The 25,069-nt window shown below is 43.2% G+C and overlaps 2 protein-coding genes across 5 annotated transcripts in view; one reads left to right on the top strand and one right to left on the bottom strand.

The window, feature by feature from the left end:
- The first annotated feature begins 1,397 nt into the window (after positions 1-1,397).
- NTAN1 (N-terminal asparagine amidase) lies at positions 1,398-15,161 on the top strand. Of its 2 annotated transcripts, XM_004471863.5 has the most exons (10): positions 1,398-1,553; positions 7,015-7,117; positions 7,194-7,259; positions 7,560-7,668; positions 10,050-10,123; positions 11,324-11,377; positions 11,895-11,948; positions 12,925-13,022; positions 14,314-14,427; positions 14,832-15,161. In XM_004471863.5, the coding sequence occupies exons 1-10, from the start codon at positions 1,473-1,475 to the stop codon at positions 15,009-15,011; spliced, it is 933 nt and encodes a 310-aa protein (XP_004471920.1). In that variant the 5' UTR covers positions 1,398-1,472; the 3' UTR covers positions 15,012-15,161. The 2 variants fall into 2 exon arrangements, with proteins under 2 accessions (XP_004471920.1, XP_004471921.1); XM_004471864.3 differs by lacking the exon at positions 7,015-7,117 and having other exon boundaries at positions 1,432-1,553.
- Positions 15,162-15,750: 589 nt separating this feature from the next.
- The window catches only part of PDXDC1 (pyridoxal dependent decarboxylase domain containing 1), a 76,183-nt gene continuing 66,864 nt past the window's right edge, over positions 15,751-25,069 (bottom strand). For all 3 annotated transcript variants that reach the window (XM_058286412.2, XM_058286413.2, XM_058286411.1), the window contains exons 16-23: positions 24,342-24,447; positions 22,114-22,285; positions 21,448-21,566; positions 21,054-21,175; positions 19,505-19,597; positions 19,320-19,416; positions 18,245-18,349; positions 15,751-17,817 (exon numbers count right to left, since the gene is read on the bottom strand). In XM_058286412.2, coding sequence (XP_058142395.1) covers positions 17,561-17,817; positions 18,245-18,349; positions 19,320-19,416; positions 19,505-19,597; positions 21,054-21,175; positions 21,448-21,566; positions 22,114-22,285; positions 24,342-24,447 — 1,071 coding nt within the window. In that variant the 3' untranslated portion in view covers positions 15,751-17,560. The remainder of the gene's footprint in view (positions 17,818-18,244; positions 18,350-19,319; positions 19,417-19,504; positions 19,598-21,053; positions 21,176-21,447; positions 21,567-22,113; positions 22,286-24,341; positions 24,448-25,069) is intronic.

The raw sequence follows: 25,069 nt of genomic DNA, 5'->3' as shown, positions 1-25,069 counted from the left end.
GCCGATTCTATTGTGCATATATTTGTTCTGTGAAAAAATGGGCTTTGCAGTCTCATGATTAGTCCAAAGTCAGAAATTCTGATTGCTTCCACATTACCTACAGGCTAAACTGCCCGACTGTGGGGTCAGACAGTTGGTTTCCCTTCTTACCTGATTGATTCAATCCTTTAATACAAGGATTCTTAGCCTAGGAGATTCATAAACCTGAACTTCCTTGGGAAAAGACCCTTGAAAAGCCAACAGTCAATTTGCTAAGGCAAACTGCTTCAACCCCAGGCAAGATCAGGACAGCATTTTTCTAGACCTTCCACTTCCCGAATGCCTTACCTTTATTGACTAGTCTCTATTCTGCAGTTCCAGTAATAGCTATCTGAATTCCTTACTGTCAGGTAAGAGATAGATGCTGTTATTTCTCTATTCCATGTATGAGGAAACTGGCTCAGAGAGGTTAAGTAACTTGTTCAAGGTCACACAGTTGGTAATTGCTCACTCCTGATTCAAACCCTGTTCTTAGCCCTGAGCTTCTTACTTGGGATTTATTTCATTATTTCTGCAAAACAATAAATTGATTACAGTTCTACTATCTAGGAGTATAGAAAGTGATTGAGAGCTCTGACTTTGGGAATCATATGAAGCTGGCTTTCATCTCATTCCTACCACTTATTTATATGACCATGGCCAAGTTGCTTCATCTGTAATAACAGGTATTGATTCTAGCCTCTGGGTTTGTGAGAAGCGAATGAGAAATCTAGATGTCATAAAAGAAATAATTTTCTAGTCACTAGAGAGTTCTTTTGTCTGGTAAGAAGTTGGATAAGCTGGGGCTGGGGCACAGGCATTGGCTGTCTTCTCTGGCCACTCTGAGTATCTCGCTGAGCTTTATCCCCAGTGTTCTGGCTCATCTATTGGTGCCTACTGGATGCCAAGCCCGGTGTGATTGGCGCTTTCTAAAAGCGTGGGGCTATTAAGATTAAAGACCTCTTTTCCCAGTGTAGGCTGGTTTACGTGCCTTGTTCATGCAGTACAGTCTTTTGGAGCAGCACAATAGGTTCTCAAAGGCAGATGACTTGCTCGAGGTCATAGGACTGAGAGTTGTAGAGCACGGGATTGACCCCAGGCAGCAGAGCTGGGTTAGCGCAGGGTGCAAGCAAAGGCTGTCGTGGCGGGCGCCTCCACCCCCACGCACCTTTGGAACAACATTTCCCAGCGCCCCTTGCGGGGTAAGCCGCCAGCCTGCCACTCTCGACGCCGCTTCCTAGCTTTTGGACTACATTTCCCGTGGCTCCTTGCGGCCTCGCCCGGCATTTCCCCTGCCCTCGCAGGCCGCGCCGCCTCCGTCCGGACTTCACTTCCCGGCAGCGCCCGCGGCAGGGCGGGGCGGGGCGCGGCGGCCCGAGGGGCGGGGGCGGCGGGCGGCCCGGGGCTGGGGAGGCCGCCGCCTCCCTGGGCCTGCCCCGGCGGCCGCCTCCGCGATGCCGCTGCTCGTCCAGGGGCGGCGAGTGCGGCTGCCGCAGACCGCCCGGGACCTCGTCCGAGCCCACCCGCCTTTGGAGGTGAGCGGAGCGCGGGCGCGAGGGCTTCGGGGCGGACCCGAGTGTAACCTGCGGGACGGGAAGACTCCCCCCTCCCCCACCCCCGCCGCCACCGCCCCGCGTTTTCCCCGAGAGATTTCAAACTCGGTGCAGCCGAGGTGCGGTCGGCGCCTCGCAGCCCCGGCCGCCGACTTTCTGCTTTCACTTGAGAGGTCTGTGGCGCTTTTACCTTCTCTAGACCTTAGAGGGCATCTGCCAAGGCGCCTCTTGTAGAGAGGCGGACGGAGGCCCAGAGAGGTTAGGTGATTTGCCCGACGTCGCACAGCACCGCGACTTGAGGATACCCGGAACGACCTACATTCCCAGATTTGTGCTATCCTTCCTCTCCAGACAAACTTGGCTCGGAGAGGCAAATTTGGGCCCCCGCCCTTGCCCACTGGCTCTCGCAGATGATCCCCGCCCCGGGGTGCGCGTCGCCTCGTCCTGGCGTCCTCAGGAAGCGGGGCTTATTCCAGGGTGGGCTTCGCACAGCTTGGAGCAGGAGCGTCCTGGCGGGGCCCTTCCCCCTTCCTGGGGCCCAGGGCACCGGGTTATTTTTAGCCGAAAGAAAGAAAGGGTTCTGCTTTTCCCCCGCTGGGCGGTGGAGAGGACCACGCCCTGATGGAAGAGTTTTTTCCTTCCGCCTGCTTTTGTCCTCAATTAGATCGCTGAACCCCTTAATCCGATTCACATGCTAATGTAGAGACTGTTGGGGAGGGATTCTTAGCGCAAAAAATTGGGGGCCAGGCAGCCTCCTCGCCAAAGATCCAGTTCAGGGATGATCAGGCCCCCATTCCTTGACTTAAGAGCTAATTACTGTGCTGGGCACCGTCCCTGCCCTCCGGACACTTACAGTCTGGGGGTGGGTGGTGGTGATTTTTTAACCAAAGAATGGGTCAGATATCACGCACTGTTGAGTGCTGTGCAGGTAATGCAGTTTCCCTCGGAGGTGTGCAGTCGAGGGCCTGCCTAGTGTGGGGTTAGGAAAGGCACGCTCCAGGGGGCTTGTAGATTCTTCCCAAGCGCTGCACCGTTTGCGATTGTTTGTCTGCTTACCTGTTTTGTTTCCTCTCCTTTGAACTGTCTCCCAGAAAGAACGTAAACTTCTTGAAAGTATCTGCCATTCCCTTTGTATCCTCAGAGCTTTGGGCAGTTCCTGGCATAACGAGTCGGTGCACAGTGATAGGTGTTAAATAAAGGAGTGAACAAAATGACAACGGAACTAAGAGAGTTACCGACAGCAGGAAGGCAGGCAGCTCTGGGTGGCTCTCAGCTTGCATTCCCCAAACTGTACTGATGTTAGCCACATTTAGGGGCCTTCGGAGATCCAGCCGTGGTGCCGAGTAAGCGCTTTCCTTGTACTGTCACTGTCACATGGTTAACTAGGAGTAGGACTCACCAAGGAAAGCAATTTCAGCTGTCTCAAGAATTTAGGTGACACTTTCTCCTTTTATGTCTATTAAAAAATTTCCATGATAAGTTGGAAGGATCCGTGTCCCAGGCAGTGCCCCGAGTGTGGAGAGGGGGCTGGATCTGGTGGCTTAGCCAGGGCAGGCTTCTCTCCCAGGGAGGCGGTGGCCTGTTAGGGAGACGGCCTAGACATTCTGTGCGGTGGACCAGTTCTCCTTCCAGGACTGCGGAGGAAGGAGGATGGCTTTCCCCTGGAGCAGCCTGAGGGGAAGAGGATGGAGGCGAGAGAGCTAACAAGGAGCGAGGGCAGGGCGCTCTAGTCGGGCAAGCTGCCACGTGTGTGTGGGACCAGGGGGCTGGCCAGGGCCCCTGGCACTGTGAGTGCGGGAAGGGAAAGAGTGAAAGTCAAACTGCCATTCTTCACATTTTGAGGAATATCCTTACAGAGGTTTTGCTTTCTATATAATATACTTTTAAACGATGATAGCATACTGTATATTGTTTTATAGTGTGCCTTTTTCTTGTAACAGTATGAGTATATAGTACCAGCTATTATAAGCTTTCCATAGCTGTGCCAAGAATATAATAATGATAAAAATAAAAATGACAGTGATAAGGAATCTGCCAAGGATCCCTATCCGCATTTTACATATGAGGATGGTTGAGGCACAGAGAGGTTGAGTAACCTGCCCAAGGTCACACAGTCTAACTGGTGAAGTTCGGATTAGAACCGTGGCCGTTGTCCTTGAACCTAGAACTGTGCTGCCCCCTACAATAGCCATGAGCCACATGCAGCTGTTTACATTTAAATGAATAAAACTTAAATACAATGTGAAATGCAGTTCCTCAGTCGCAGTGGCCACATCTCCAGTGCTTAACAGCCACGTGTGGGTCGTGGCTACTGTCTGAGACTGCGCAGGGAGAGACCATTTCCATCTTGTAGAAAGTTCTTTTGGGCAGTACTGCCCGAAGCCTTCCCCCTTCACCAGTCACTGGATGCCCAGTATCACCACTCCCACAGCATCTTGTTTGGTGGACCCCTAGACTGCCACGTGAATGCACCATAATTTAGTTTCTGCAGTTCATGCATGCATGATAATTATGTGTATTAACATTCTCAGCTAAATCTTTAGAAGCCCCCATAATTAGTTTCTCAAGTTTGTATTCCTATATGTTGCTGGACCCGGAAAGGTTCATGAGCAGAAAAGTGACAGAAGAAAATCAGTGTTTCGAAGCAGCGATGCTGGCAGCCGTCAGTGGATGGGCTGGGTACGGGGGCCCGGTGGCAGGGACACAGATGGCGAATCGCCGGCGGGTGCAAGCCCGTCACACCCTTCCCCTCCGTTAGTCCCCACGGCAGCCTGATGAGGTGGCATCGCTTTCTCCACTTACAGGGCAGGAAACGGAAGCGCAGAGGTGAATGGCAGGGCCGGGGCGCCGTGCCCAGCGACATCTTGCCCTGTTTCTCCTCTTAAGTTCCATATTAGTCAAATGCTAAAGGACTGAATTAAGGCAGCACAAGTGGGACTGGAAAAGAAGGCTCAAGTTGAGAGCGCCACATTTTAGCCATAATCTCCCTCCCACTGGGTTTTCAATTCACAAGGCCCCGTCATCCTTGCTCTTCAGTTTCTGAAGGAAGAACTGGCAGAAAAGGGCAGCAGGGCTGACGGGACAGGTGACGAGCCCCGGGCTACAGCTGAGGGCCGGGCTGCCTCGGGCAGGTCGGGGAGCTGCCACCTGCAGGCCAAATCCGGGTTTGTACCGCCTGCAAGCCGGGACTGGGTTTTGCATTTTCAAGTGGTTGCAAACAAACAAACAAACAAAAAGTATGTGTTTCATGATGTGAAAATGATCTGAAATTCAGATTTCAGCGGCACGCGCGTCTGCTTCCATCCCGGCGCCGGCTCCTTCCGTGCGCCAGCCGCGGAGCTGGGCAGCTGCCCTGGAGACCGCCCAGTCCACGAAGCCTGCACAGTCTGGCCCTGGCCAGAAAGTTTGCTGATCCTGGGGTTAAGAAAATAGTACCAGGGAGTGGGAATTGGGAAATGAGGATGGGAGCAGTGGGGAGAGGTCGAAGGAAAGGTTGTTAGTAAATGTTAGTGTCCAGACAGTATTAGAAGTTAAGAAAACTGGGGCTGTCTTTATTTCAGAACATCGGGGAGTTTATAAAGTAGGACCGTGTGTTTTTCCCAAAGAGCAGCAGTTGGGCGATTTCATTTCTTGAAGTGAAAGACAAAGCCACATCCCGTTTTAGCGTGGTGGCACTGTGTCTTCTGATAATTTTTGCTTTTATTTCTTTGGGAAATCACTGTGTGAAGAGAGACTTGGTGATTTTTTACACACGGTATGAAAGTGGTAATTCATTCCTCACAAATAGCTTTGCTCTTGGGTGGTGACCCAGTGGTGAAAATGAGGGGTAAACATTTGCCTTTATTCCCACCTCCCACCCCCTGCCCGGGAAAGAACAAAGCAAAAGGGTAAGTATTTAGGGAAAAATAAAAAGGGAATTCGGAATTCTCTCTTACATTATTTTAAATTAAGGTGGAGTGAGAAGTGGTATGGAAATGAAAAGTTCCCACTGATAGCAGGTGTTCTAAGTGTCAGAACAGCCAGCCACATCCGTTTCGCATTGACTTCTAGGCCAGCAAAGCTGTCTTGCCTTTCTAACTCTGCAGTTGCTTAACCCTTAGTGTGTTTCTTAAATTGAGGTGTTTGCCTCATTTTTAGGGCTTGCTTCCAATTAATGAAAGTTTTTTGAAAGAAGAACACACTGTATCTAATTAAACTGATCATTCTGTTGACGACATCTTCTTGTACTTTAAGCTATAACCTAAATTAGCACCGGTCTTAAGAAATGAAGAGAAGCCTGTTTAAGACTCAACACTGTTCTCAAGTCCAGGCAGTATACACATAGGCTGTGTTTACACATGTGAATAAGAATTTGTTGCAATTAAAATGAAAGTTTTGATGTATTTCCAGTATTGTCATATCGAGATATGACGTTTTTGAAAACAAAAGTTTAATTCAGTTTTCATCCAAGAATTAAACATACCTAAGTTCTTTTTACAGGCTTACTGCTTAAGAATGTATATAAATATTCTGTTAGTCAAATTTTTGGCACCTAATATTAACATACTCCTGTCATAAATGCGTTTATTTATGAGGAATCCTTTTTGTGTTTCCATTTAATAATAGCATAACTACATCACAGAACATTTGGAGACTAGACAGAAGACCACAGCACCAGTAGAACCGCTTGTAAAATCCCTCGCATTTCCTCTCTTCCCACACAGCCTTGGTTATACTGGTGAATTGCCTTCCAGTAATTTTTCCTATGTGGACCTACATTTTAGCAGTGTTGTATTATAGCATTTTTTTCAAGTTTATGTGTTTGTATCTTATTTTTCAGTTAACATTTCCAAATTATTTTTTCCATAGTCTTCATTTCTTTACAACTGAGTAGTGAGTGGTGAGTTGTTTCCGCGTAATTTCCTTACCTCTTCCGTCACTGCTCCCGCTTTCTGCCTTCCTAAACACAGTGCTAACTGCATTTGAGAGCTGTTTTCTCAATATAGCTTTCCAGAAGTGGAATTTCAAAGGTCAAAGAAATTAGGAGCTAGCAGAAGTTCTTAACCCCTCTTCCTCTTTAAAGTAAAAAAAATCATGTGGTCTCTTAGCCACCCAGGCCATTATTTCATATTATCTGATTGTTTTTACAATTGTAAAATTTAAATTGTTAAGGGTCTCACACTCTGTAGTAAGGGATTGGGATAAAGGGTTTTTGCATCTTATTTCATAGCTACTAAAATCTTGATTTATAGGTAAAAAAGACAGAATTTCATTGTTTTCTTTGCATTGTTCCAAGTGATTATTATTGTTGTCTTTTTATTTCAGCCTTTCTGTCAAGTCATACACACACCTCTGACAAACTAGTGTGTCCCACTTTGAGTACACTTTGGCTCTCTCCTCCTCTCTAGTTACTCAAGCCTCACTAATTTACATCACTATTTTTATTTTTTTTTTAATTAAACAGGAAAGAGCCAGACTTCTCAGAGGTCAGTCTGTTCAACAAGTGGGACCCCAGGGCCTTCTGTATGTTCAGCAAAGAGAGCTTGCAGTGACCTCCCCAAAGGATGGTAGGTTAGGAAGCAGTGAATTGGGCATGATCACAAAAGGCTATTGGATATTTTATTTTATTTCTTTTTTAAACAGGCTCCATCTCCATTCTGGGTTCTGATGATGCCACCACTTGTCACATTGTGGTCCTGAGGCACACAGGTATGAGAGATGAAGGAAACCATTACTTAACTGACCCAACATTTGGGACCATTTGATTTCTGAATTTGAGTTTCCTGATGTTCTATTTGAAACCTGACTTTGCTCACCTTTTTTTCCAGCCTGCATGGTATCTCCCAGTTGCCCTGGTCAGATTGGGTTGGCTGGGCAGCACACACTTTCCTATTTCCTTTCTTGCAGGACGGACAAAGATGAGGTGGTCCAGATGGACAGGAATAGACTTGGCTTGCCTACTCAGTTCTCATCAGGAATAACATGAGTCATTTCACCCTTGTTCTTCAGGTAATGGGGCTACCTGCTTGACACATTGTGATGGATCCGACACCAAAGCTGAGGTCCCCTTGATCATGAACTCCATAAAATCCTTTTCCAACCACTCTCAATGTGGAAGGTGAGCTCCACAACACACTGCTATGTGACACTGGGAACTGTGCCCCATTGTGTAAAGGAAATGGCTTTGGATGTGTTATAGCAACATAGAATGTCAACACCACTGTGTCTGCCTTGTTCCACTAAAGCAGAACTTGGCCCAGTATTGGCACTTGGCCAGTTGTTGTTGAGTGAATGGACGATGGGCCTGCACATGGAAACAGTACTAGGTTTTAAATGGAAGGCTTGATGTTGAACCTATGGATTTATTTTCTTTTTCTATTGTCTTGGCTTTGTTTTGTTACCCATGATGTGGTATCTCCTCATTTAATCATTCATTCACTCTGCAATTATTTGTTGACTGCTTCCTGTGAGCAAAAACTTGTTACAGGTGCCAAGGATGTAACAGCAAGCAGAGTAGATAAGAAAACCTGCACATAAGGTGTTTATATTCTAATGCAAGGAGACAGACAATATAACTATAAAAGATGTTAAATGGTGGAAAGGACTGGAGAAAAGTAAAACAGGGAAGAGCCATGGGGTGGGTAGGTGGTAAGGGGTTGCTATTTTTTTTTAGGGAGGTGCTAGGGATTAACGCAGGATCTCGTACGTGGGAAGCAGGCGTTCAACCACTGAGCTGCATTTGCTTCCCAAGGAGTGGCAATTTAAATGTCACTGGGTCAGTTGTTTCTCCATGGGTTGCTGTAAAGACTGCCCTCTGACCTCACCGTCCACAACAGCATCTGATCTCAATAGTTACCTGAAGGATGTGCTATCTCCATTTTACCGATGAGGAAACTGAGATTCATCTTTCTTGGAGTCACACAGCTGGTTAGGACATGGGTCTGGTTATAAAACCAGTGCTCACTCATAACCTCCTCTTTTTGTCTCCTTTCTTATGTCAACTTTTGCAGGCATTGCTGTCATTTTATTTGAAGTCTAAGGTAGCCATTGAGTGAACAATTCCAGTTGCATAGAAGTTTTTGGAACCCCAGGGCTTAAAAAAAAAAAATCTTTCTTTGAGAGTTCTGCAAGGGCAATGTAGATCAACTTTTTAATTTAATTCTTGTAGCTGAGTCCATGCCACAGGCAGGCCTGCTTCATGGGCATGTGACCTGTGCTTACCAGGGCCCTGCAATTCCATTTTGCACTGCACTCCGGAGAGTAAATAACCAGACCTGTCTGCAGACCTGATTCTGGTTCTCAGCACATGATTGTGAGGTCAACCTTATCTGTTCTTGGCCATTCTGGAAGGTTTGCTCTTGGTGAGTCTTGGTTTCTCAGATGGCAAACATGGTAGCTCAGTGGAGAGCGAAGCCTCTTACTATTTAATGTCTATTATGAGGCTACTTGATAATTAGGCCTGGTACTGGGTACATATAAGATTCTGGATCATTCCTTAGAAGTTTTTGTCTCTGGTAGAAGGCAGTGTGAAATATGGCAGCATTTTCCCAAGCACTAGTTTCCCATGTTGTTGTAGGCCATGGAAAAGGGAATTAGTAGGCAAGTGAGTGTGGGAGACCCAGGGTTAACAAAATTAGTTTGGTTTTTTAATTGTACAGCTTCCTAGGCCTTATTTTGCTAATGTGCATTTGTGACTCTCTAGGGAGGAGCTACAGTAGACAGGATTTCCTGTTCTTATTTCATTCCAAGAACACTTTTCCATCTCATGCAGATAATGTTCAATGGAATACACTTCAGGAAAAGCTGGTATAGTGGAATAAACATGTGCTTTAGAAACAGACCTAGGTTTTATTTGATGACTCCAAGTTCCCTCCTCTCTAAAATGGAGATGATACTCTCTCACCAAGATATGGTAGACATCAAATGAGAAAACCTGTCAAGAAACTAATTCAACGCCTCCACAAAATGGGTGTTTTTTTTTAATTTGGCCAGTATAAAGACTTTATTGGGAAATGGGGAAAGAACAGAGCTTGCTGAGAAATGGAAGAGGAAGACGGAAATACACACCAAGATTTGGTGTCTAAAACGGGCTTTAATCGACCTACATTTTCTTCCCTTCCCAGTCCTATACCCCAGTCCTCTTAGGCTAAGATATTTAAGAGGTTTTTGGAAGTACCCTGCTTTGGGTGGGTAAATAACATGATGTAATCATATTCTTCTAGAACAGTGCTGCTTCTTCCTGCATCGAGGCCTCACATCTGTGTTACGATGTGGATCCCCTCAGGCCTCAGCAGGGTTCCCAGAAGCTTGCCGTGGCATCCTCCCGTTTCTTCAGTGTGCCACAAATCTTTTCTCTGTCGGCCATGACAGGATAAGGCTCAGAAGCCCTGCTGTAGAGCAATGGTTCGTGGAAGCTGAGAACTAAAATTCAAAGTGAAACCAGTGCACGCTGTCAATGTGTTGTGCTGGCCTCTGACCTCCGTCCCATCTCTTTGCCAGGCTGGAAGTACACCTCGTGGGAGGCTTCAGTGACGATAGGCAGTTGTCACAAAAACTTACTCATCAACTTCTTAGTAAGTTCCCTTTCCCCCCTAAATTTGATTAAAACTTCTACCTATTTTTTCTTGGATAAAAATCCCAATTAACACAAAACTTAAGAGAGGCACACACACTTGAGGTGACAAAGCAGCAGGAACTGCTCCGTTTGGAATCGTAGTATATAAAGATTGATAGCAGAGAGCTGAATGGCTGGGGGCCAACAGGAATAGGGAACAAGGCTGTCTTTTAAAATAGAAATGGATTCATTCCAAAATATTAAACTCAGTTGTGTAAAACAGAACCACCCTCCTGGCAGAAATTTCTGTTTCCATCTGTTACAGAAAATTAAAACACTTTTTTCCTTATTAAATTAGTTGTTTTGTTTTTATAAGAAAGACATGGTTCAGTGTTAACCCATGAGGCAGTGAGGTAGGCAGCCTCACACAGTGTCAGAACATAAATTGGAACAACCTATTGAGAAAGCAATCTGGCAGTGTGTCCAGGGTCTTAAAATGGTTCATATCCTTTGACCCAGTGATTCCACATCTGGGAATCTGTTCTAAGAAAATACTCTGATATATGCAGAGATTTATGCCCAAAGATGAGAGGTGTAGAGCATTATTTATAATAGGAAACAATTTGAGTGTCCAACAGTAGGGAAATAGTTACCTAGCCATTAAATTAATACTTAGTAAAAGGTTTTAATTACACGAAAAAAATGCCTGTATCCAAAACAAATCAGGATATAAAATTGTCTACATGGTATGAACTCAGCTATGCACAGAGAAATATGGAAGAAAATATAATGACTATTAACAGTGGGATTATGGGCATTAAAAACCTTCCTTATACTCTCCTGTGTTTTCCACACTTTTCAGAATGATCAAATTTTTTATGACTCTGATAATCAGGAAAAAAAAAAAACGTTACTTAGGAAAAGAGTAAATATCTGCTCTTAGGAATCTCTCCCCCGGCCCTCTGAGGATGAAGAGGGAAGCGGAAAGCCTCGTCAGGGTTTCCTCTGGTCTCAGGGCTGGGAGTGTCTGTCGCACGGCAGTGGGGGAGGGCTCACGTGGGTCTGGCCGCTCGCAGGCCAGGTTGTGGCCGAAAGGGCAGTGGAGCAGAGACTGAGCAGCTGCCTTCTGGCCCTGCCCTCCCCCTCTTAACTTGCTCAGAGTATGTTCTGCTAATTAAAGGAACTTTTTTTGACATCAGTTTTAAAATTCTAATTGTAGGTGAATTTGACAGACAAGAAGATGATATTCACTTGGTGACATTATGTGTGACAGGTAAGTTCTGCCATCTTTCCCAAACAAGGCCGATTTTGGGAACTTCTTACCCTTCTCCTTCAAGCAGGACCTCAGTGGTAGAAGCACAATTAGTTGATGCTTTGCTGACTTTTGGATCCAGCTTTTCCCATCTGCTGGAACTGCCTTCCTCTATTTCCCGGTGTCCAAATCCTGCTCAGCCTTCAAATCAGATGCTGAGCCTGCTCAAGTACAACTCATCTTTTTGTCCTTGGGATTTCCAGAAGCCTCTCTCTACTCCTGGAAGGGAGACAGGGACTGGATTTCACAGAGGAGCTACCACCTTGCACAGCAGATTGCCAGGACGCAGGAATTCTGGGAGTGGCAGTTTGTTCAATGTAAATTTAACTAACCTGCCTCTCAGTAGGGAAACAGGAAAAGTCCATTTATTCCTGGATTTTTTTTTTCCCTTTGCAATGGGGGATTCCTTCTTGGCCATTTTTATGTAAAATAAAAACTGTTTAATATTTCTTAAATTTTTTCCTTTTTTTCCTGTTAGAATTAAATGATCGAGAAGAAAATGAAAAACACTTTCCAATAATTTATGGCATTGGTAAGTAGGGGTTTATTTCAGGGTTGGAGGTGTGGTTACAGGTTGACAAGGCAGGCAAAATAGTGCTCCCCACTGCTGGTGATCTCCTACAGACTGAGGTCAAATCCTACCTAGCTCCTCGGTATAGTTGCTGAGAGACCTTCGGCAAGTTAGCTGGACCTCTCTTCTCTTTTTCTACAAAAGAGAGAAGATCCACATTCTGCGACTGAAGAACAAGGCGGCAAATACAGATGTGTCACCCCATAACAGAGCTCCCCGCATGTCCTCCGAGGCCAGGTGTGCTGGGGTCCAGGAGGCATTTTAATCTTTTATACATAGGGAACCGAGTAAGGTTTCCACAGAAGCAAGTGTCAGGCCATTAGGCTAAAGACCCTGCGGCCTCCCTCCTGTGACAGCCCCTAGTGTTCTGAGGGTCTGGGATGAAAATGGCTGTGCTTGCCTAGGGCTTCTGCCGGATCCGTGGTATTTATTTAGCTGGGTGGTGGCTACTTAGGTGTTCGTTATTTTATTCTCTTTAACTTTATAAAGTCTGAGGTAGGTAGTAAATAGAAATCCGCAGAAACGAAAAACACTAGACTTTGCCGAGATCACAGGCCACACTTCTGTTCTCAGCCGTGAACACATTTGGCCGCAGAGCTGACCAGGGGGCTGTGGCCCACGCCTGTTGGAAGAACATGCCCCAGGAAGCGGGGCTGTTAGGAGGAGCAGCCGCTCTCTGGAAGCAAGTCTTCCCTAATGAGTAGTCCAACTCAGGCCCCAGCTATTTGTAGTGAGATGCTTGGCTAAAAGGTTGTATTTTCCCTTTCCAGAAAAGGGGAACTACAGGCACTTAAGGGTAATTTTGTTCAGTTTCCATTCTTTCTTTTTCTTGGCGACTCTTTTATCCATATATTCTGTCTCTGTAGAAACGTTGAGACTATGCACATTTTCCATTTTAATCTTTTGCCAATTGAAAGTCATCTGTTGCCCCTCACAGCTGTCAACATTAAAACTGCAGAGATTTACAGAGCCTCCTTTCAAGATCGAGGTCCAGAGGAGGAGCTGCGTGCCGCACGTGCTCTAACAGGAGGACCGGTGAGTTTGAAATCATCTTTGTGTTAAGGGCTTGAGGCGGGGGGAAGGCATCAAACTCCTAAGCCTTAATTTTTATAGATCTTAGAAAGGAAAAGTTTATATCGGCTTCTTTGAGGATGGAAATTATCAGGGACCACCTCCCCCCACACACACATACATAGAAGAGTAATAAATGTTTTTAGATTATAAGCTCAAGAATTTAGTTCAGTGTCTAAAAAGTGGAGAGAGGTACGTGTGAATGCACGGCATCCAGATCCAAAGAGAATATATATCTAGAGGTTCTTTAAGCAAGGGAAGCCAGGAAGCGCCAAGTAAGGTTTCTCCTCGCTGTACTTTGAGATAATGCAGTCTTCTGGACCAGGTCACTGAAGATCACTTTGCTGGAGGGACTTAATTTACCTGAAAAATGATCAAATTAATTTAAAATTCTGGTTCCTTTCGGGTGCTTTTTAATGAAAAAAAAATTTTTTTTTAAATTTTAAACACTCAAAAATCTAACATTTGCATGCCATTTGAGGGATGGATAGAATTTTTAAAAATGCTTAAAGTGTGAAAAAACAAATCACATTCAGAGCACCCAAAAAGCAATCTGCTCGTTTATGAAATGCTGACATTTTCAATGAAAAATACATTTGGATTCAGTGGTTTTGCCAATCCTTTAACATTTTTAGGATTCCTTGTGCAATTTCTTAAGGAGCATAATAACCTTAATTTAATTAATATTCAGAAGAACGTATTTCAGTCTCAGAAACCAAAATTGAACAACTGCTGGTCAAGCTGAAAACTACCACTGGCAAATTTGGGAATTCAGAGAATAGGTCAGTTGGTAAATTAGCTTTTTGCAAATTGGTTTTTCCTTTCTTGTGATGGGGCAACAAGAGTTGTATGTTTGTAAGCTGCAAGCTGCTTGGGATATATATGATAAGGCAATGTTTCTGTAGGAGGGAGGACCATGGACTTTGTTTTGGCCAGACACACCTGGGTTTGGTGATCAGCTATTCTCATGCTTCCTGGACACCTGACTGGGCAGTGGGCCTCCTATTTGAGGCAGGTTCACCCAAAATGGGACTGCAGGACTAAACAAAATAATACATGTTATCCACAAAGTGCAGTACCAGACATAATGAAAGTATTCAGTAAGCAGCAACTTTTCTTATTATGTGAGACAGAATTTTAAAAATTTTTATCCAGACAAATGCTTAAATACTAGATTACACTGGAACTTGCATTAATGGTAAGATGTGAGAAGAGATTACTCCTGAAATTGTATCCTTGAAATGTTCTTTTTTAGATGATTAGCATATATGATGCAAAGACAGAACAACTTCGTATAGGACCATATTACTGGATGCCATTTCCCCATGTGGATTTCTGGTTGCAGCAAGATGATAAGGAAATACTAGAGGTAAGAATTTACTGGTTGGGTAAGTCTTAAATCTCTGGACCCTGGTTCTCATCTGTAAGGAAAAAAAGGGTTTAGATAAGATAACAGTCACCTTTTCCTTCTGTGGGCATTGTTTTTAGGGTGCCATTGGCAGACCCCATTTAACTTTTATTATCAATTGGGAATAAGAAATAATGTCCTGGATAGAAATCTGCATAGGTAAAGCTGAAGCAGTGAACTGCTTTTTTCCTCATTAACCCAGCAACTTGTTTCTTATGTAATTTTCCAAAGCTGCACATACACACAGAATTCTGAGAACATCTTGATCAGTGTCCAAGGAACACAAAGCAATTTGACATCTTTATCAAAGTAGGGCAACAGAGTTAAGGGTGCTCTTCTCTCATGCCCTTAACCTTCTTTTTCAGAACCTTTCCACGTCACCTCTGGCTGAGCCCTCCCACTTTGTGGACCATATCCGATCCACCTTGATGTTTTTAAAAAAATACCCATCTCCAACCGACACGCTGTTTCCTGGAAATAAAGCTCTACTCTACAAAAAAAATGAAGACGGCTTATGGGAAAAGATCTCTTCTCCAGGAAGCTAAAACTAGGAATTACCAAAGAAAGCAACTTTTTGGTATGACAAAGACCATTGGTGGGGTTGGAAAGACTATGAATTTGTAATCTACACCAGTTGAGTCTTAGGTCTCTTTACTCAGTGTCTTTCAAAATAAAATCTTATTTTGTCAAAGGCATTTGTTTAAATTTACTTCTTGCTTTTTACCACAAAGTCAATATTGGGCCAGCCTTTTCTTTTGGGTTAGTAATAAAGGGCAGAGGAGAAAGCTACCTGTCTCACTTGTTCTATAAGCAGCTATTTCAGATAGGTTAGGAATTTCTAATGAATCAAGGTAAAAACTGCAGTCGAGTTTGTGGGGGAAAAAAAAAAAATTAAAACAGTAATTCAGTGAGGATTTATGTATCTCAAAGGCTTTTTTTTGGCCCCCAAATGTTTTAGTTCTTCAAAACTGATTTCTGAATAAATGGGATGAAAGGTTCAGAGAGAAAATAGGATTTGATCTCTGCAGTTCTCCAATTATCTCTAAAACATCATTATTATGAAGCTAAATTTAATCTCAGAGTTATATAAGACCACTGGTAAATCTGTTTTTTTTAGGTATTAGGTCATTAAATAATGCCTTAATTGTGGTTATTGTGCAAGTTTTATTTTTAGGCACTTGTTTTCCTGAAGTTGCTCTCTACAAGGAAGTCAAATTAAGATATACAGAAAAGCTCGTATAATCATCATGCCCAAGTAATAGACTTATGAACTGAACGCATTAGTAACAATTTCAAGAACCTTTATTGAAACCAACATTCAAATAGTATCTTAAGGGTGAGATTCTGTTTCAGTAAAACCAAATTAACAATTTCAAATATAAAAACATTTAAAAATTAATCTTGTTAAAGGTGATAATTTACCCCTTCCCCATTTTATTTGCTATACTTCATTGCACCAAATAAACGGGAGAGTGGATGTGGCTCAAGCAGTTGAATGTGTGCTTCCCACATGGGAGGTCCCAGGTTTGGTTCCCAGTACCTCCTAAAAACAAAACAAAAACAAGCAAACAAACAAAAAAAATAACTCAGGATTGCTGATGGGACTCAGTGGTTGAGTGCCAGCTTCCCACATATGAGGTCCCAGGCTCACTACCTGGCCCCGGTACCCCAGAAGAAAAAGAAAAGAAAAACATACTTTGTTTAATCATTTGCACACACACACACACACACACCAACACAAACACCAAAAAAAACAAAAACCTACTCTGATGACTTTGAATGCCAAATGTCAGAAATAACATGAAATCAGAGTGTAATTAAGCTTAGTGTGGTATAGAAGGGATAACAATACTCCAAGCCACAAACCCAATGTGAGTTCCCCACCATTTTAAAAAGATCTATACCTTGAATTTGCTGGATGAAAAAGGCACAGGGGCCAGCCTTTACTTACAATAAATGAAATGATGCAGTTTACTTTGGAAGAGTAGAAATAGGCAGTAATTCAGGGCTTGCTTCCAATTATTTCAGTAGCAATCTGGCTTCATCAGCCTGAGAAAGATGACTTTTCTGGTTCTTATTTCTGAGTTGGGCCAAAGAGGGTGAACTGCTGAAGGAACAGAAGCTACAGAAGCTTCGTAATTGTGAGACAGGTCAAAGGTATACTTATTTTGAACTTAACTAGGTGCTATACAGCATATGTAATATTAGGCTCTTAAGGGGAATATGTATCAGGTGTTCATATCGTAAACATAGAAGTGAGCACACTCTGTACTGTGTGCCAATTTAAAAGCTTTACCAGCATTAAAAAAATTTATATATATATGATCAGACTTTACAGTTATTCTTAACAGATGAGTCCTTTTAATTTGTTTACAAATAGTATATAAAGGGAGAAATAGATTTGTGGCAGAGGAAAGTCACAGACAGAAGCACTGCCCAGTCTACCATGTGTGATAACCCTGCCACAGCTTGAGCGGACACAGTCCTTACTTAGTCTCCAGGAAAAGCAGCAGTTGGGGGTGGCAGGAGAGGGCTTCTGACACACTTACTTACAGTCCCACTGAAACCCATTCTCCTTTAAGCCAAAAACAATCCAGTTGTACACTGCAACTTGATCAAACTAAAACACCAACTCAAACATATGGCAAAGAATGCTGTCTCTCCTCTGTAGAAGTACAGTAGAAAACCCAGAGAGTTCTAAAAGAAAGCTATTTACGAAAAAGTTACGTGCAACCTAATAATTTACACCTATGTTTAGAAAGATAACAGCAAATGTTCCAAGTGGCAGGCACTTGAAATTATAAGTGTTCTTTTTGAATAAAAAGTGTTTGTGGTAACTTAGGGAAAAATGGTATTAACTACAGTTGGTTAAGATAGAAACAATAGTTGTTTGTTGTTCAACATACCATTAAATTGAACATTCAACTGCCCTCCTAGAAAGCCTGGCCTTCAGGCAAATATTTGTGCAAAAATCCCAGTTAAGCACAAATAACAGTAATTCCTATTTATTAGTATGTGGCACAGTTCACATTTTCAATATAACTTCATCTTCCCTGAAACAATATTCAGTACAGTCTCAAACCAACACTGAATTTTATCTTAAGCTCTCCGTCTCTTCTCCCTGTGGGCAGTCTTCTGGGCGCTGGGTCCCGGCCTGGAGGGCCTCGGTTTGGTCTGCATCCTGAAGGGCAGGATCCCCCGGCTGCTGCCCAGGGCAGGTAGCCTCTTGGGTGTCTTGTTCTGGCCCACTGGACAGATGCTCCATCTTTTCTAAGTCTTCAATGTGACTGACTGAGCTTGTCTCACTGAAGGCATCTGAGCCTCTCAGGGACCTTCTAAAAGGCTTCTGGCCTAGAGAAAGATTAGACGAACAGTGCTGAAAGGTCACTACAGGATGCATCTGCGACAAAAGCTGTCTGTGCACAAGCAATTGCTATGCTTAATTATAACAGCCTCAGCATTCAGAAGCATTTTGCTGATCCCATGGGCACTAAAGTTAAAGACCCTCACTTTCTCCTTGGGGTGTACACAGGTATTTCTTGTCAAGGCTCAAGCCTTCCCTCAGCTACTAAAATGGCTAATTTAAAGGATCACTGAAAGCTTGTCCTAAACGAAGAAAAAAAGAACTTTGGATTAAAGAACCAAAAAGACAAAAGAATGCAGGTACCAGCAAACTTGGGGGTGGGGGAACCACATTACATGATGCAAAGGTCTATTTTCCCAAAATAACACAATTTTCTTCAATATTAACGAATTCAAACGTGGAGGTGGAACATACCTGGAAGTCTCTGTTTAGTGTGAGGGCCTGAGGGGGTTGGAGGCGGTGTTACTCCTGTACCTTGTACTTTAGAAACGTATGTGTGTTCTGTGGACTCCAGAGAGCCTGCCGGGAGAAGAAAGGACGGAGGTTGGTAAATCCTGGGCACAGGCTGTCCTGGGAGTTACCACCTGCCCTTGTTCAACCTTGTTTGCTGATAAGCTTCTTCCAGCCATTCAGCTTCCCAAAGACTGACAGAGGCTTTGGTCCTCCTGAAATGTGCCTGGAACTGTAGAAAGCTACCTGGCAGCTGTGCTCCCAAGTCCCAGTCCTGCATTACCCTTCTCTCTCTAAGTACCCTGAGGACAGCTGAAAACAGCTACTGCTGCAGTGACACAAGTGGGCCTGAGCAACCAGGCACAACTGAGAAATGTCATTTACCAGCAAGAAATGGGTGTTTCTTTGCTAAAGGCTGAGGTTTGGCTGATTAAAAATCAGATTATCTTTTTCTATCATATGACAATGTAGTCATTTCCTAGGGAAAGAATAAAGGAAGTGACTACATATTTAGGGAATGATTTTCTTGGTAGAACACCACCAAGGAAAGAAATCATATAGTTTAATATCCTCTCCCCAAGATCCTAGCAACTGGTAGTATTTGCTGGTTGCCTGATTTGAAATAACACATTACAGTGGCACATACAAGAATCTTTTAATTTCCCCTTTCAAAAGAAGACATTTACTGGGGCAAAACAAGGAGTGCAAGGAATACTAACACTGAACCAAAATGTCCAACACATATTATCCTGAGTATATGGACAGCTGAATGAACACATTTCTTATTGGATTCTAGGAAGATGAGTCTGCTTGTCATAAGAAATGCTTTCATACTATTTCAGCAGTCGGGGTGGGAGAAAGGAGAAGACAGTGTGACTGGGGCAGATAAATCTTGTTTCCTTAGACACTTAGCACAGTACTCAGTAATAAAGAATGAGAACCATAAAAGGATCCCCAGCATGAAAAGTGTCAGGACCAAGGGTGTTTGGTCAAAATTCTCAATGTAAATGAGCTCTGTGGAGAGGATAGTTTGTCCTACCTGCTGTTAAGTTAAAAGTCCTTCCCTTCTGTGAAGCTTGTACCGGAGAAAACCAATTCAGCACGGATCCTACTACGGGGATCTGCCGTAACACTCCCTGCAAAGGACAACCCGTTGCTCAAGGTCAGCTTGCTGCATCTGCTCCGAGCCTGATGCCAGTTGGGAAGTCCAATGTGCAGACTCACCTCTTCCAGAAGTCGTTCCTCATTTGCCTTTTGCAGTTGAACCTGAGCTTCCTGAATTCCTTTCCGAACAACTTCTGTCATATTCTCCAGCAGCTGTGTTAAGACCAAGAAAGGCATTACTTGTCTAAGATTCTTGCCTGGGGCCTAGAAGAACTAGGGACATTTTTCAGAAGTATGTCAGTAAGTGGAATTCTGTATTTTTAAAATGTCAGTGTAAGAACAAAATAAAAAATCAAATAGAAGAGGATAATTCCATCACCTCACTAACTGGGATTATAAATTCAGGCTCTCTCTGTCCAGAAGGGCACTAAGAATGCTGACTCTCCACCCTGACTGCATACGGGAATCACTTGGAGACCTTAAAAAAATCTCCGATGCCAAGGTCCCACCCCATCTCCAAAGGGTCTCATATCATTGTTCTGGAATGGGAACCATGCACTGGTATTTTTTAGAGTTCCATGTTTCTGAGCATAATGTCCAGAACATGTCAACCACTTTTACTGTAATACAGTGCCTGAGAGTGTTGATAAGAATTTTATGTGCTTCAAAATGTGTCCTAGGGATAAACTTCTGACAGACTTTGCTTATACCTCCTAAAATCTGTAAGAAATTTTAGACAACCATATGTTGTTCCTTAAAGTGTATCATTAGTGGGATAATAATTTTTTATCTTAAAAGAACCAGGTGCTTAGGGAAAAAAAGATCAAATAGAAGAAGACAAAATGCTCAAGGAGGCCTAGGCAGACATACCTTGGTGACCAGCCTCATCTCTGCCAGGGAACAGAGAAGGATAACTGTTCCTCTAATTTGCATAACATATCAGTAGAAAACAGACACACAACTCAACATTTATGGAAATGGAGCCAGAAGTCATTGCCAGATTTGGAAGAAATCTGGTCTATCCAAGAATGAATTAAGCTGGCCCCTTTGCCTCATTTTACACTTCCCTACTGCGACCAAAAATGAGCCACATGACATGTCTTTCTGTCTCCTCTAAGGCCATTCTTGCTGTAGTTTCTTTTCTCTCATTTTAAGAGATTGCTAGTGAATCAAACATCTGGTTTAGAAAATGTCTTTTAAACTTTATAGCCTGGGCCTCCATGCCAACTGCCTGATAGAAGCAGGTCTATTACTGATGGGAAGTTATGTTACCAAAATACCCTTCATCCTTCAGGACCCAGCTCCAGTGTTAGTTACCTCTTCCAGGAAATCTTCCCTAACCTTGTCAGGCAGAGCTGGAGGAGTCTTCCTTAATGCTCAGCTACCCCTCACTCTATGCCAGGGCATTCGCTACACCACAGCCTGTAAGTTCACCAAGGGCAGGTACTGTGAGAAATCAACCTGCTATTCTCAGGTGTTGGTGTAATCTTGGTGCAATATTCCAAATACTCACAGGAAGCAGTTAAAAACATTTTGTCAAAGATTGACTGGACAAAAAAAAAAAAGATTGACTGGACAGACAGTTCAGAGGAGAGTTTCCTTCATGACCCCAGCTAGTTGGCTAGGCAAGCCCCAGAAAAGGAAAGAAACACCAATGAGTCTTACTGACCCTTGAGTTTTCCTCAATTTCTCTGGCTGCGACTGCAATGGTCTCTGCTAGTTCAGCAACATCTACGTCGTCGCTTGCCATGCCTATGTAAATACAGCTCTTCATACTTTTATACTCAGGGCCTGAGGGAAGAAACAAGACACACTCAGTTCCCAAAGTCCTCTGTCATGAGTCAGATGTGGGTCTGCCCTCCTGTATATCAGTATGACCACAGAAAAGGAGGCTTCCTCTATGGAGTGAGGAAGGGGAAGGGGAGCCACCGCAGGTGAGCCTAAGAACCACACCATCACAGAATGAAACCAGTTTCCTCCAAAGAGATAAACCCCACTTCCCTTTGAGCCAACTAGAAAACATCCTTCCAAAATTCAGTTGACTTATATAAAATAGTAGTTACCCATTTTAAATGTAAGGTCAGATTCCAGTTCATTTAACTTTTTCAGGAGTCCAGCATGGATTTTTTCTCCTTCAGGATCTGATTTCAAACAGCTCTTATCATCATTAGCATGTTCATATCTATAAACAATATCAAACAGTATTTCAGTCTACAAAGTATCTCTTTAGGCACAGGATTATAGGCAGATTCAAAAGAACATGGAACAAAACAAATAGGCAAAGGAGCCACGATAGTGTCTCAAGACCTAGCACTTTCAAGTATGTCACGAGGAAAGCCATGAAATTTAGAAAGTGAGGTCATATCTGGAAGTCTCAACATTTGCAATATTAAAAGGAAAAAGGAGACTTGTAATTCTCTGTATACTTTAGGTGGTGATGATTTGTCAGTTACATGCCTATGTACGCCTTCTCTTACTAACTTAAGATTGTCACAAATAAAGTATACACAGCAACTCCCATTTGAGTGCAATGGTGGGCAGATTCACCTGCTGCACTATGCTTTCTTAAAAACCCAGAAAACTTAGCTGGCGTTTTGTAAGACACATACATATATTTGTGACTGTATATATTCATCTTGGATTTCTAAGCTTGTTCCAAAAATGATACATCCATGTTCTTTATGTAAAAAAGAAAAATTTTTTCACAAGATCCCAAGCCAGAACTTTACCTGACAACACCTATTCCAGGCCAGTTGGGGTCATCCACGTACAAAAGACCAGCTGTTCCTTCCACTTCCTGCTTGAACTCTTCTCTCAGCTGGAAGGTACAGGTCAGGACCTGCAGCTTGCTCTGTAGGCAGGCTACGAGCCGATCCACATCCTCTCCCTGAGTCCCTAAAACTGAAAACGGAATGTTCACAAAATATTCTGAGAAATACTTAATGGAATGGCTGAAAAAATGAGCGTAGCGTTCCACTTCTGCTCTCAGAAAGGTCAAAAACTTTAGGTACATCCAATTAGCTGGAGCTGAGGAGTTGGAGGGAAAAAGCCACGAAACTCAGGAATGAATCAATCAGATTTTAAAAATTAATAAAGCAGGCTGCTCCATGTGCAGATTTTTTTCTTACACAGAAGACAGAATTCACCCCTCTGATTTAATACATAATGCAACTCTCTAATTCAGAAATCAGAAGCAGGAAGAATCTGCTTCAGTTAAGTTATAAATAGGCTAAAAGTAAAATGGCAACCACATGGTTCCCTCTTCCATTAACACGATGGAGAGAAAGGGGAGAGGGCAGGAGGGTCAGGGTGATGACTACAGTTCCAAGTGTCCACTTCACTCCTGAAGGTCAGAGCTTGAGAAGTCTCAGGGCTTCAGGGATCCAAGAGGCTTGTCCACATGTCAACCTCCTTGCTTATTCCAATTCGAATGCTGGATATGATTTTATTAAGCCCAGCAGATGCTGCCTCGGGGTGTCCTCAGTCTCTGCTTTTCCAGTTTTAGAGAGGAGGCTTCAAGCTGGGGGTGAAACCACACTGCGAAACATTAGCAGAGACGAGGCGAAGACCCACCAGCAATCTTCATGATGCCTTCTTTGCCGGACAAATAAGTAACACCTGCACTTTCCTAAGTTGATGTCTTTGAGGAAATACTTTTCCAAAACTCTTGAAAATATCTCATGATATAACATCATTTTCTGAAAATGTTTAAGTCATCTCCCTAAAAAGCATGACCAATTTTTTTTCCTCCAGCTTATAAATTAGTGCCTGCTATCTGCCAGGCACTCTATTAGGCATTTCTTATTTCACTTTTTTTTTAATACCTGATCTCATTTTAATCTTCAAATCATTATCCTGAGGTGTTAGTATCTCTATTTTTAAAGTAAGAACAAGTCAGGAGATCAAAAAATTTGCTCACTAGAGTGCCTACAACTGAAAGCAGGAGGATTGCATCCATATCCATGTGGAATCTAAGCCCCCACTTGACATAGATGTGCAATGGACACAACCAATCCAAGGTCCACAGAGAAAATGTGGCATTGGTGTGGGAAAAGTGGCCATGGTGGCTGCTGGGTGCGGGGAATGGGAGGAAGAGATGAGATGTGGAGGCGTTTTCGGGACTTGGAGTTGTCCTGGGTGGTGCTTCAGGGACAATTACCGGACATTGTAGATCCTCCCAGGGCCCACTGGATGGAACGTGGGAGAGTGTGGGCTATGATGTGGACCACTGACCATGAGGTGCAGTGATGCCCAGAGATATACTTACCAAATGCAATGGATATATCATGATGATGGGAGAGAGTGTTGCTGGGGGGGGGAGTGATGGGGTGGGGGCGGTGGGGGTGAATGGGACCTCATATTTTTTGAATGTAATATTTTTACAAAATGAATTAAAAAATTAAAAAAAAAAAAATTCGCTCAAGGTCCCAAAGTTATAAAGTGGCTGAGTGGCATGAGACTCAGGATTTTCTGTCATTAAAGTTCAAGTACTTTCAGCGATATTGCTTTTAAATAAGTCTAAAACAGTGATTCTCAACTTTTACTGGCCCATTTGCATCACTGATGGAGCTCCAAAATACACAGATGCCCAGACTACACCAAGACCAATTAAATCAGAATTAGTATTTTTTTAAAAAGCTTCACAGATGATTCTAATATGAAGTGAGGATTAAGAACTGTGGGAAAAGAAAAGGGTCACAGGATATCAAAACATAGGGATTCAAATAACTTCAAAAGTCTGAGTCTATATCTGAGAAGTCACAATGAAAGGCAAATCTACCTCAATTTAGTTCAAAAGAAAATAGCCCTCCAAAAGGTGATTCTGGTAACTATAGATGGACAGACTATCATAAGGGAAAGTTTACTGACCCCAAGAGCCTAGACCTGAATGGACATGCAATTGCTTCTCATCAGAACAAAGCTCCCCAAGGGAGGGAAATCTGCTGAGACCACTTACCTGCTGCTGTCATCAAAGGGCTGAAGCGCACACACACGCCCTCAACCTCCAGATCCATGACGGTGAGGCCACTTGCAGGCACCAGCTGTTTCAGCTGTTCTCCCAGCTGCAGAGCAAAGGGCAGGGTGAACACACTCCCTCAGCGAGGAAGTCAAATGTCCTCAAGACCTACATGCAGCCACTCAGACCCAGACCAAAGAAGCTCTTTAGAGGGCTTTATTTCCTCTAGTTTTATGATTCTCCTTGAAGAATTAAGACAGCTTCTTTAAAAAAAAAAACAGTACATTTCACTTTTTTTTTTTTACTAAAACGCACAAGCTCACTGTAGAAAATCTAGGAAATACAGGTAAGTAAAAAATAAATAAATAAAATAAAAATTACCTAGAATGTACCACTCAGAAGAAATACCTTCTGTTGACATCTTGGTATACTGTTTCCTGGTCTTTTCTCTACGCGTGAGTCAGGTATGTATTTATATTTTTTAATTGTAAAAACAACAAAAATGTCACCATTTTCTCATTTAATTTACACATATTTTTTCATTTCATTTATGATGACAATTCCCTCTGCCTTGAACATTCAGCTACATGGTTTTTAATGACTGCTTTGAACTTCACTGTATAGATGTTCCATAACTTACCAAAGGTTAGGCATGTCCATGGTTTTTCTAAGATTAATACTCCTGCAATGAACATCCTTCTATTTAGGGCATCCATGATTGATTCTTT

Source organism: Dasypus novemcinctus, chromosome 23 (assembly GCF_030445035.2).
Source record: "Dasypus novemcinctus isolate mDasNov1 chromosome 23, mDasNov1.1.hap2, whole genome shotgun sequence".
Taxonomy (NCBI): Eukaryota; Metazoa; Chordata; class Mammalia; order Cingulata; family Dasypodidae; genus Dasypus; species Dasypus novemcinctus.
The sequence above is the reverse complement of the archived record's forward strand: the minus strand, read 5'-3'. Positions and strand labels throughout refer to the sequence as shown.

Bases quoted from the DNA above. Each gene is read 5' to 3' on its own strand.
- NTAN1 (XM_004471863.5), top strand. From the start codon at position 1,473: ATGCCGCTGCTCGTCCAGGGGCGGCGAGTGCGGCTGCCGCAGACCGCC. The intron at 1,554-7,014 runs GTGAGCGGAGCG...TTAATTAAACAG, and splicing joins GAGCCCACCCGCCTTTGGAG to GAAAGAGCCAGACTTCTCAG. The intron at 11,949-12,924 runs GTAAGTAGGGGT...TGCCCCTCACAG, and splicing joins TCCAATAATTTATGGCATTG to CTGTCAACATTAAAACTGCA.